General features: G+C 42.7%; 1 protein-coding gene across 3 annotated transcripts in view; it reads left to right on the forward strand.

Moving 5' to 3' along the window:
- akt1 (AKT serine/threonine kinase 1) overlaps positions 1-8,516 on the forward strand; it is a 31,333-nt gene extending 22,817 nt beyond the window's left edge. For all 3 annotated transcript variants that reach the window (XM_084914244.1, XM_084914243.1, XM_084914242.1), the window contains exons 9-14: positions 110-235; positions 1,620-1,748; positions 4,827-5,041; positions 5,175-5,262; positions 5,472-5,574; positions 6,630-8,516. In XM_084914244.1, coding sequence (XP_084770370.1) covers positions 110-235; positions 1,620-1,748; positions 4,827-5,041; positions 5,175-5,262; positions 5,472-5,574; positions 6,630-6,709 — 741 coding nt within the window. In that variant the 3' untranslated portion in view covers positions 6,710-8,516. The remainder of the gene's footprint in view (positions 1-109; positions 236-1,619; positions 1,749-4,826; positions 5,042-5,174; positions 5,263-5,471; positions 5,575-6,629) is intronic.
- Positions 8,517-12,141: the final 3,625 nt, after the last annotated feature.

Below are 12,141 nucleotides of genomic sequence, written 5' to 3' on the forward strand. Positions count from 1 at the left end.
GCATCTGTAAATACTTTGGATGTTGAGTGTGTTCATTTCTCACTTCCTTCTTGACTGAAAAACACTTATTTGTCCTCTGCGTCCCTGTCAATCTCCCACATCCCCTCAGCTTTTCTTCCATCTTTCAAGAGACCGGGTGTTTTCAGAGGAGCGTGCGCGGTTCTACGGCGCAGAGATAGTGTCTGCTTTGGACTACCTGCATGCTGAAAGAAACGTGGTTTATCGGGATCTAAAGGTAGGCGGGAAATGTGTCCTCACTCAGCCTCCCTTTCTCCACCCTCCTCCCCTTCACTTTCTTTTTCCCTCCCCGTGGCAGGATATAAATAGGGTCTGTCTCCATCTAGAGCAGTGGCCAGGCTTTATTGATCTGCCTCCCCCAGATCAAACTCCAGACCTCACTGCAGCTGGATGGAAGTCCGGCCTGTACGTTGCTGCAGCCAGACGGAAATAACTACCACGGCCCCTTTGAACAGATCACCACCAACCAGTCATTATAGTACACACAAAGTTCTCAGTGGGTGATATCACCGCTCTGTGTGTGAGATCGACGTCATTCTTTGTGTTAGCTGTTTTCTTTAATGGAGGGGAAAAAAGCCACACATCTTCTCAGAATGAAGAAGTTTGAGATTTCCAACTGCTTCTTGTTTTGCATTTGAGTTTAAAAGCTGAAGAGAAGTGTGCGAGGGAAGATGACATCGGAGATGGATGCTGCAAATTGATAAGGCATGTTTGAGTTTAAGAAGGCTTTGGGAGGTTATCAGTTGCAGTGGGCTTCTGAAGCCCTAATACTTCCAGCTGATAAAACTATACCAGCCAGGTCAGCATAGCACTCCCTACCTCCCCCCCCCCCCCCCCCCCCTTTCCTCCCTCTCTCCCTTGGGTTTATGAGCCAGGCTCCCAGCCTGCTAGGGTTCTCCTGAAAATGCCAGGGTAGCAGGATTGGAGGATGTGCTGACTCTGGCCGGGCGCTGCTGGCCACGTGTGAGCTACAGCTGCCAGGTGACTTTAACTGAGGGAAAGAGACAGCGAGGGGAGGGTGAGGACATGCTGATATTAAAAGGCCATGTAACCTCAAGTCATGACACTGCATAATGCATGTTTTTTTCAGTCAGTTAGGTTTACCTGTGTATGTGTATCACCAGGTACCTTTGCATATTCACGCTTTTTATGAGCATTTTCACAATCTTTAGGTATCGAACTGAGAAAACAACATTTAAAGTGTAGAGATCAATTTTTTTTTTTTGCTTTCCCTCACACGTGGTTGACCTGGAAAAACTTTCTTGTAAGCCATCAGTTACCATCACATATCACCACAAAGCACAAATGACTAAGAAGTGGAGGGGAAGAAGGCCATGAATGTTGCAAGTGCCCTATTGGTAATTTACTTCCACATGAGATACCTTATTTGGATGACATGCATAGTTAGTTCCAACCTAAGGTGTTTAATGACTAAATAGTTTTCAGTTAATTAATTACAGACACCAGTTGATGTTTTATTTTTCCACAAATTCCTGTAAAAGACTTGTTTCTGATAGATGTTTGATCATTTAATAATTTATATCAACATCATCTTTTTGGGATGTTTAACCAAAGAAGTAATTTTTCTGTCTTCTCCTCAGCTGGAAAATCTTATGCTGGACAAAGACGGACACATAAAGATCACAGATTTCGGCCTGTGTAAGGAGGGGATCAAAGATGGCGCCACTATGAAAACCTTCTGTGGGACTCCAGAGTACCTTGCACCTGAGGTAAAAACACAACAGTGGTTCAGCCTGCAGGTGACTTTAAGTGACCTTAGTGTGTGCAGAAAAGCCCACTTTCTGTAGTTCTCTATAGATCAGTGACAAATTAAAGGAAGCTGAAGCAATAATTTGGTGTCAGGCCACTTTAGAGCTGCAAACAGCTTTGAAATCTGGTGTGTGTTGGATGGTGGTGAACACATCGTCTAATGGTGTTCACTTGGGTTGACATTTGGTGACTAATTTACTCGTCCAGCTGTTCTTTCACTAACTGTGAAAGAACAGGAATGAATCTGTATTTCTTGGTTTTCTTTGCTCTTTTTATTCAAGTTTCTGTTTGAATTTTAAATATGTGTGTATATTGGTGATATTTTTCAGATGTGCTGAGCCAAGAGCTCTCTACCTTGCTATAAAGTAAATTAAAAACAAAATGATTGTATTTGATTGAACTGAATAAGATGAGCTGGAGCCCAGGATTGAATGCTAGTCGTGGTGCATGTGACATTTGTAGAGAAAGGAATGGTGTGTGGTGTTGAACATTAGAAAGGCATTTCAGGATAACAGCCCTTTTCTTCTACTAATCTCCAGTTAAGGTTGTGTTAATGAGTATGCCGTGTGCTCAGGGTAGGGCAGCCTGCTCTCATGTTATATGGCAAGGGGTGTGGCTACCCTTGTTGCGTGCAGGTATGACAAGTGTTGGAGTGGGTTGTGTAACACGAGAATTCATTGTGAATGTTTGTGGTGGTTGGGTGGGTTGGTGTCACTAAGTACATGTGTGTTTGCATGAGCCCCTTGCCTGCTGCCATTTAAAAAAACAAAAAAACAAAACAAAAAAAGTTTTCCAGGAGAAGGCGTCCATGTTGACACAGTTGCTGTATCGTTGTTTTTAGTCTGCATTTGGAAGTTTCTGGTTGGGGGAGGAGGAAGGGTAATTGGCTGGCAGCATTTCAGGAAACGTGAGCTTCCGCACTCTGAAAAGAGAAGAAAGACACACACACACAGACCACATTGGCTACAGCTGTTGTGTGGCACCAAGTGAGCCACAGCCCCCGATGCTGCCTGGGGTGCCTCACCTGACCTGGGCTGACTCAGAGCTGGTGTGAGGACACTATTACAGAGTGCTTCAGGGCGCCTCTCGGGAACACGTACCTGTGCTGCTTGTCGAATCAGATGGAACTGCCATCTAATCATCAGCACCAGGTAAAAGTCCGAGCTTTAAGTGCGTTTTCCATACATTATTTCTGCCCGTTCCAAGCTCAACCTAACCCACTTCGCTCCACCACCGAGTTGCATAGCCCATGACAGCTCCAACCTCGGCAACCAAGAGCAGAGAGACATCAGGGGGCGTTGCCATGGCAATGGGGTCGCTGGCAAGCGTCTCTGCGGAGTGCGGGCCAGGCAGTGTTACAGGTTGTTCTGCAGTAAACAATGACCTTGTTGTGTGTGCTGCACAGGAATGCTGTAACGTCTGGGAATATTCCACCCAGAGCAGGGGGTGGGGGTGGAGAGGTGGGGGCGAGAGGGAGGACAGACCCAATCTGCAAAAGCCTGATCAGTTTCTCTCTTCGGTGAGGAGTAGGAAAGTTTCATTCAGCCACTTTTTATTAAGTAATAGAAAACTATTATCGGCCAAGGGATTTGGCTTTTAGGGAACTTCTACAAAGAAAAATGTAAACGGATTTAATCTAGCCACTGACACTGATCTGGATTCACCACTTTAAAAAATTAATGGCTTTGAGCAGAAAAAGTGCAGTATACAGAGCAGAGCTCCAAAGCAGCAGCTGTGTGTGTGTGTGTGTGTGTGTGTGTGTGCGCGCTTTTTATCCTCTCTCTCCTCACTATCTCTGCTCCTTTGGGGAAATGTAACAGTATTAGTTTGGGGCTGGGGTGCAGGCAGGCAGGCAAACAGTCCTGGTTACGTATATGAGGGATGAGCTTGGCTCCTGCGCTCCTGGCAGCTTCACAGCTGTGGCGCTCTTCTACATATATGGGGCAGCTGCAGGCCCAGCTGTCGCACGGTGTGAATCACACGACAGCAGCGCTGGAAATAGAGACGGCCCAGTAATCCTAGCCCCGCACCGGCTTCACGTTACTGCCCCTGTCCTCATAGCCGTCCTCTTCGATGATCGCCGCTCACCGCAGCACCCGGCTGTTTGCCCACAGACACATGCACTCGGCTTGCGCATGCACATACAAAGTAGTTTTGTTCCTTTTACGGACACATGCGTCCATCTGTTTTCCAGGACCTTCTGTGTCCAACACGGTTGCGTCCGTATCCAATTCTATTAATCCACTCATCTTTTTACTTAAGATTCTATTCTTGGGTTGGAATTACCTAGCATCACACTGCTGAAGGTTTAAGAGAACAGACTGTTCTCCTTGTCTCGATTTCACCTTCAACATCCGCCTGGTGAGGTAGAATCCAGTACATGTCCCCGGAGACCTTGGAACAACTCCGCTCAGCAGCACATTAGTCATGCAACAGGTTTTGCTGTTCACTAAGCACAACACTGGAGGAGTTTGTCTCATTAAGAACTGTCAAGAAAGTCACTTTATGGAAAGACTAATACTAAATATTTCTCTTTCTGAGACTCTGGCTGTGTTCATTGAGGTGGTTTGTTTGTAAGACCCTTGTCTGTTTGGTGCCACACATAAGCGACCCACACCTCTGCTGCTTGCTGATCTGTATGTGTGGAAGGCCCTGTGGTGATTAAATATGCAGGGCTCTGGGGGAAACTCTATCCTTGCTCCTAATGTGAGATGTGAGTCAGTGTTGGCTGGGGCTGCCTCAGAAGCCCAGACCAGGGGGAAAAGCAGGTGATTTTTGTTGGGTGGGAGTGAGTTGGTGTACGGGGGCAGCCCAGTTACTTACAGTAATTGTATTTGGTTTACAAAGCTGCAGTTCTCACAGCCTTTGATGCCTAACACAGTTATGGTTGATTAGTTGTCAACCATAAACTGTACCTGCAGAAGTGTAAGGACTACTTACAAGATAATAGCACATCATAAATCTGCAACACGAAGTTAAAATGACTCGAACATCCGAAAAATAAAATAAAATCTTGCTCACCTTTCTCCCCAACACAGGTGTTGGAAGACAATGATTATGGCCGTGCTGTGGACTGGTGGGGTCTGGGTGTGGTGATGTACGAGATGATGTGTGGCAGACTGCCTTTCTACAACCAAGACCACGAGAAGCTGTTTGAGCAAATCCTCATGGAAGACATCCGCTTCCCCCGGACCCTCGGCCTCGAAGCACGCTCCCTGCTCTCTGGTCTTCTGAAGAAAGACCCAAAGCAAAGGTGACAACCTTTCTATTTAGAGTTTGTGCAAGGAAATATGCGTTCCTACTATGAGATTATGATATAAAATGGTTGGAATTATCTACATAATTAATGTTGCGTCTGGGTTTGATCTGTTTGTACTTGTTTCCAGGTTAGGTGGAGGACCTGATGACGCCAAGGAAATCATGCAGCACAAGTTCTTTGCCAGCATTGAATGGCAAGATGTTTATGAGAAGAAGGTGTGTTTCTGTAAAGCTTCCTCATTCCCCTGTGACTGTTGTCTTTTTAAGAACACCAAACTTGGTCAGCTATCGCTATCTCGAAAGTCAATAAAGTGACGCCACCCATTTAGGCATGACATGGATTGTCATCAGACTGGCAAATGGTACCAAACTGATTGAAGGCTCTAATGTACTGATACTTCTGTGTGTCTTCTCCTCCACAACAGCTGGTCCCACCATTTAAGCCCCAAGTTACATCAGAGACGGACACGAGATATTTTGATGAGGAGTTCACAGCACAAACCATCACGATTACGCCACCGGGACAAGGTAGCGTTAAACACGCACACTCTGGGCACCCATACAGAGTTTTCTACTGTGAAATATGATTAAATCAAATCTGTTCATTTACTGTGCAATTGTGTGACCTTGCATTTGAGCCTGACCTCCTCATTTGACTTTATTACCAATTATGACTTTTAAATTGATAAAGATGAAACCAGATATCTGGTTCCTTCACCTGTTAAAAATGTTATACTTGTATTTTTTTGAAGAGTTGGAAGGGTGAAATACAAGTCATTCACCCACAGAGGTTTTTCCCTCTGTACAGAGTATTGTACTCTATCCATGTGCTAATGCTTCATTTAGTGGTGGAGGGCTCATAAATGTGAGTGCAGAAACCTTCCTGCAGGCATAACTAGCTCCCTTGAGAGCAGCCTGCCCTCTCCTGGAGAGTCGGGGCCATTAAAACACAGCGTTGTGCCTCATGAAATTCTCAGATGCACTTCTGACAGCTAGTATATTAATGGCAATGGAGTGATTATGGGTTCCTAGCTATGATACTGGAAAAATGAAATGCATACATTTTATTTATTGAAACATAAACAAGAAATGAAGATGAGAAATGTGCATATACCATATAGTGCCATAGGGCAAAAGGTGTGGTATACTCTGGATAGGTTGACTCTCGCTATCAGTTTTATTCATACCTATGGACCCTAGAATTATTCAACCCATGCGTGTTTTTGCACGAGAGGGCCCATGCAAACTCCACACAGAGAGGGCCCAGCCTGTTGGTGGATTTAAATCCAGGACCTTCTTGCTGTGAGACAACGGCTAACCACTGGTCCATTCTGCTGTCCTTACTAAAAAATGACATTTGAATATCTGTAGAAAATGTTTTTCAGAGCTGGTATAATTTACACGCCTCCATTACCCTGACATGGATAGGCAGTTATTTAAAAAAAAAAAAAAATGGATGTATTGTATCGTTAGAGATATTAAAAGTACTAGTTGGTAAGCTTTCATATATCCATGACCTCTCCTGGAAAAAAACCTTAAAGAGAGGGAAAAAAATGACCATTTATTTCTCCCTCCATTCACAGATGACAGCATGGAGTCCTTTGACAGTGAACGGAGACCCCACTTTCCCCAGTTCTCCTACTCTGCCAGTGGGACGGCCTAAACGACTTTCAACCATTCCTCCGGTCCGACCATCTCGCTTCTCCCCACCTGACTGCACTCTCAGAAGACCGGGGGCCCAAACCCTCGTCCTCCCAACAATCGTCTGCAGAAGCTGTCTTTGGATGCAACAGTCGCCATCTCCAAATTACTTTTTTTCAGGAAGAAGGAAATCCGAGACGACATACCGGTGTGGCCTTTGAAGACTGACCACGGAGATAACACTACTGTTCATTTCCTGGTTGTTTATTACTATACTGAGCAGGCAACCATACACCGTAATGAATGGGGAGATGTAGCTATGCACAACTTGCGCTACTGCTATAAATCAGATTATTTTTTTATTTTATTTTATTTTATTTTATTTTTTAAAAACACAATTTAATGTCGCCATAACCATGTCAGTTAGAAAATGGGCATACTGTGGACCAAATACATCATGTGGGAAGAGAGTATTGTTTGAGTGGGTGATCAATCCATGTTTTAGTCCATTCAGACTTTTTTTTTTTTTTTTTTTTGCTTCATAATGAATGTACCATATTAAATAAAGTTAATATTCTTGCATACTTATGTGTTGTAACACATGGCTAATTCTCCTAAGACTGAAATGCCATCGTGTGGAAAAGATCTTTAACACTTTCCTACTGCTGAAAAACCAACTCTTGTCAGTGTGTTGTACTGTCACGCCACATCATGGTAAGTCTGGTGAACGGATTGTGAAAAGCAGTCTGATGCGAGGAAAGGCAAATATGCAAAGAATGCAGCACGATTAATCATTAAGGCACAAACTGGCCTGCAGTGAATTCTTCTTTTTTTGGTAACTGTTTGCACACCAGAGTCATTGAGAAGACCCCCGGTTACCTGTTCAGGGTAATAAATAGCCTCTGCAGCCTCCTCCTGAAGTAAGTGCTTATAGTTCCTGATGCCTTTTTATCTCCACGCTGTGCCACAAACATCACCTGGTTTCCCTCTGGTGAGGGTTGCTTGGCTTCGACCCTCCTCAGAATCTGATCTCTCCTCTGGGTTTTTCCTTCATGTACAGTACACTACTGGGTGTTTTCCCCACCCAGTGCATTCGCTGCAGCCTCAGTGAGGTCACTTTAACATAATACACGTCTTTTAGGAATACTTTGCAAACAAACAGGGCTTCAGGGGATCCGTCATCTTTGATTCGCCCCTTTCGGGGTCTTATATCCCTTCACAAGCTTCTGAGTTATTTATGAGACCAGCATTGATTATAATAAGTTGTACTGTGCCAATGACATGCACTTTTTCTGCCCCCAAATGATTACGTTTGGACTCTTACTTGTACTTTAAGGTCGGAAAAGAATAAATTTGCTTCCTTTTTATAATATGGATTCAAATGTTTGTGAATGCAAATAATTGTCTGGTTTTTGTTTTTCTTCCTTTTTAAAGAAGGCTCAGGCTTCTTTTAAAAGCATGCTCAGTTTCCGAAAGCACTTCAGTATATTTAAGATGACAGATAATCTTTTTTTTTTTTCTCAAAAAGTGCATAATACATTATTGAATGTAATGGTTTTTATGTTTTCTCTTCAATCGTTTGCAGACCTTTTGTTCGGTTTTTGAATCTGTTACTTTTTCCTATGCACGCGCCCTTTGCTGTCACCTTCTGAAAATAGGGAAATTCATTTTGTACTTTTGTTTTTAATTTTCTTTTTTTCTTTTTTTTGTACCTGCCCTCCTGTATTCCTGAGACTGGGGACACCAGCTTTAGTAAACAATAATATAAACTTTGTACACTGTTTTTACTTGTCTCTTTCAAATTGATGAAATAAAAGGTCTTAACAATAGCTTTGTGGACTCTTATTTTGAAAGGGATTTCAGGCAAAGACAGTTAAAAAGCTCAGAACTCAGCGAGATGACTATACAATATTATTAGACTAGATAAATAGTACTGTGTTGCGTTGGCAACATTTATTTTTGTTGCTTAGTGGAAAAAATAAAGTTAGACACCTTCCCACCACTCTAATACTTATTTGGGGTTCAGATTTTTCTTATTTCAAGCAGATCTTGGTTGCAGTTACTGTGGTTTTTTTCTTCTTCAAAAAAAATTAACTAGCAAATTCTGAAAGTCCATATAAATTATAACTTTCCTGTATCATTAACACCAAATGTATCATGTTTTATACATGGGTTTTTGAGATGTTTGCATTATTTTTTTTCTCTTGAAAAATCTGAATAAATCCCACAATATATTTTAAGAATGATAAATTGCACAAATACCAAATGTCGCAAAAATGGTAAAACGTATATCAAAATCAATTTCTCTTTTTTACGTGCTCAATAAACACACAGTTTTGAAAGATTTGAATTTTCTGGGATTATTATTTCATGGTTCAGGCTTTACAGGGTTAAACTATAGTTTGACTCTTTAAAGTCATAATCCTACTTATCTGCAAACGTCTTGAGCCACCCTTTGTTTACATTTCTCCTTTCAAAGAGCCACACTGTCTTAATTTTTAAAGAGGTCCTGAGCAATAATTCTCTGGACTTTCTGAAAGTCTTTCAAAGTTTTTCTGGCTGCCTTTTTGCTCATTTTCAATTCAGTTTAGTTATTTAACACTCACCTATGAATCATTCAAGCTTAAAAAAATAAAAAAATAAAAAATAAAAAGATGGACCAGTGTTCTGTTTAGACATAACAGGCAATTTATCAAAGACCCAAGATAGCACAGTTTGACAGGCATAAAATTGTATTTGTGTACCAAGAAGGTAATTTCCAAAGAGAACTTGGCATATTTGGGCATGGTGTGCAGTGTGTTCTTAAAATACAGTGGCTTGCAAAAGTATTGGGCCCCCTTGAACTTTCCCACATTTTGTCACATTACAGCCACAAACATGAATCAATTTTATTGGAATTCCAGGTGAAAGACCAACACAAAGTGGTGCACACGTGAGAAGTGGAACGACAATCATACATCATACAGCTTTGCACATCTACAGACTGAAATCTTTGCCCATTCTTCTTTGCAAAACAGCTCCAGCTCAGTCAGATTAGATGGGCAGCGTTTGTGAACAGCAGTGTTCAGATCTTGCCACAGATTCTCGATTGGATTTAGATCTGGACTTTGACTGGGCCATTCTAACACATGGATATGTTTTGTTTTAAACCACTCCATTGTTGCCCTGGCTTTATGTTTAGGGTCGTTGTCCTGCAGAAAGGTGAACCTCCGCCCCAGTCTCAAGTCTTTTGCAGACTCCAAGAGGTTTTCTTCCAAGATTGCCCTGTATTTGGCTCCATCCATCTTCCCATCAACTCTGACCAGCTTCCCGGTCCCTGCTGAAGAGAAGCCCCCCCAGAGCATGATGCTGCCACCACCATATCTGACAGTGGGGATGGTGTGTTCAGAGTGATGTGCAGTCTTAGTTTTCCGCCTCACATAGCGTTTTGCATTTTGGCCAAAAAGCTCCATGTTGGTCTCATCTGACCAGAGCAGCTTCTTCCACATGTTTGCTGTGTCCCCACATGGCTTGTGGCAAACTGCAAACGGGACTTCTTATGGTTTTCTGTTAACAATGGCTTTCTTCTTGCCACTCTTCCATAAAGGCCAACTTTGTGCAGTGCACGACTAATAGTTGTCCTATGGACAGATTCCCCCACCTGAGCTGTAGATCTCTGCAGCTCGTCCAGAGTCACCGTGGGCCTCTTGGCTGCATTTCTGATCAGCGCTCTCCTTGTTCGGCCTGTGAGTTTAGGTGGACGGCCTTGTCTTGGTAGGTTTACAGTTGTGCCATACTCCTTCCATTTCTGAATGATGGCTTGAACAGTGCTCCGTGGGATGTTCAAGGCTTGGGAAATCTTTTTGTAGCCTAAGCCTGCTTTAAATTTCTCAAAATTTTATCCCTGACCTGTCTGGTGTCTAAATCCAATCGAGAATCTGTGGCAAGATCTGAAAACTGCTGTTCACAAACACTGTCCATCTAATCTGACTGAGCTGGAGCTGTTTTGCAAAGAAGAATGGGCAAAGACTACAGTCTGTAGATGTGCAAAGCTGGTAGAGACAGACCCTAAAAGACTGGCAGCTGTAATTGCAGCAAAAGGTGGTTCTACAAAGTATTGACTCAGGGGGCTGAATAATTACGCACACCCCACTTTTCAGTTATTTATTTGTAACAAATGTTTGGAATCATGTATGATTGTCGTTCCACTTCTCACGTGTGCACCACTTTGTGTTGGTCTTTCACGTGGAATTCCAATAAAATTGATTCATGTTTGTGGCTGTAATGTGACAACATGTGGAAAAGTTCAAGGGGGCCGAATACTTTTGCTTGCCACTGTATTTTGAGGAAACTGGACAAGTAGAGAATAAAGGAAGAAGTGGCAAGCCTGAAAAATATATCTACAGATGATGAACAGTATTAACAGGACATGACAGATCCATCTAGCCCTTCAGTTGATCCATCCACTGTGGAAGGGTTGCTGACAAGAAGTCATTCTTAAGGAAGAGAAGCAGAGTGTAAAGGTTCAAGTATGCCAAATTGGATGAGAACTGAAATAAAAATCAGTGACATGAAGCCTTTTTGAGTGATGAATCCAAATGTTACATTTGTGGTGCAAATCACAATTAATAAGGAGAATTTCAAGAAAAAGATATAACGGTGTGAGTGTCTGTAAAAACAGTAAAAACACACTGGAGAGAAAAACACACAGTGAAACATTACCAGTCATGGATTGGCCTCCTCAGAGCACAGACCTCAACATTAATGGAGCAGTGTGGGAACAGAACAAAAGGCAGCCAACATCCAAAGAAGAGCTTTGAATGTCCTTCAAGAAGCCTGGAGAACTATTTCTGAAGACTACCTACAGAAACGATAAGAACGCTTATCTAAGAGAGTTCAGGCTGTGCTGAAGAATAAATGTGGTCGTAACAAATACTGACTTTCGAATCTCGTTAGAGTCGTAAAACTCTGTTTTTGCCTCATACTTTATTTCAATGAGTTTGCACTTTTGAAGAAATTGCTGCATATATTTCCCCTTTTCCAAAGAAAGAAAGGTATGCGCGTCTGAAGACTTTTACACAGAGCTGTAAATACATTACGTTTTTGAAACAAAAATACTGATTCAGCTGGAGATGATCTGAATTACTGACATACTGCTGTGTAGATTTAAAAATAAGAAGTAACAAAAGCTTTAAAATAAACTGGTATGTAGTGGTAATCTGCCACTAAATAGTGAAAGAAAGAACTAATGCAGGAGTTTTGTTTGTCTAAACCTCACTGTGATCACACCCCACAGATAAAACATGGCTAAGTGTGTGTGACAAATGTTCCAGCACTCAGCGCCTCTGACTGTGTCTTGGCCGTGTTCTCCGCCTCTGCAAGACTGCTCAGGTCCACGTCTGGAGCTCCACAGCTGGTCTGAGACGAGGAGAGATGCTCCCCCCGGGGCCTCGGGCAGATGGTACAGTCTCTGGA

The sequence above is a fragment of the Perissodus microlepis genome, chromosome 19 (genome assembly GCF_051167445.1).
Source record: "Perissodus microlepis isolate ML-2025 ecotype Zambia chromosome 19, ASM5116744v1, whole genome shotgun sequence".
Taxonomy (NCBI): Eukaryota; Metazoa; Chordata; class Actinopteri; order Cichliformes; family Cichlidae; genus Perissodus; species Perissodus microlepis.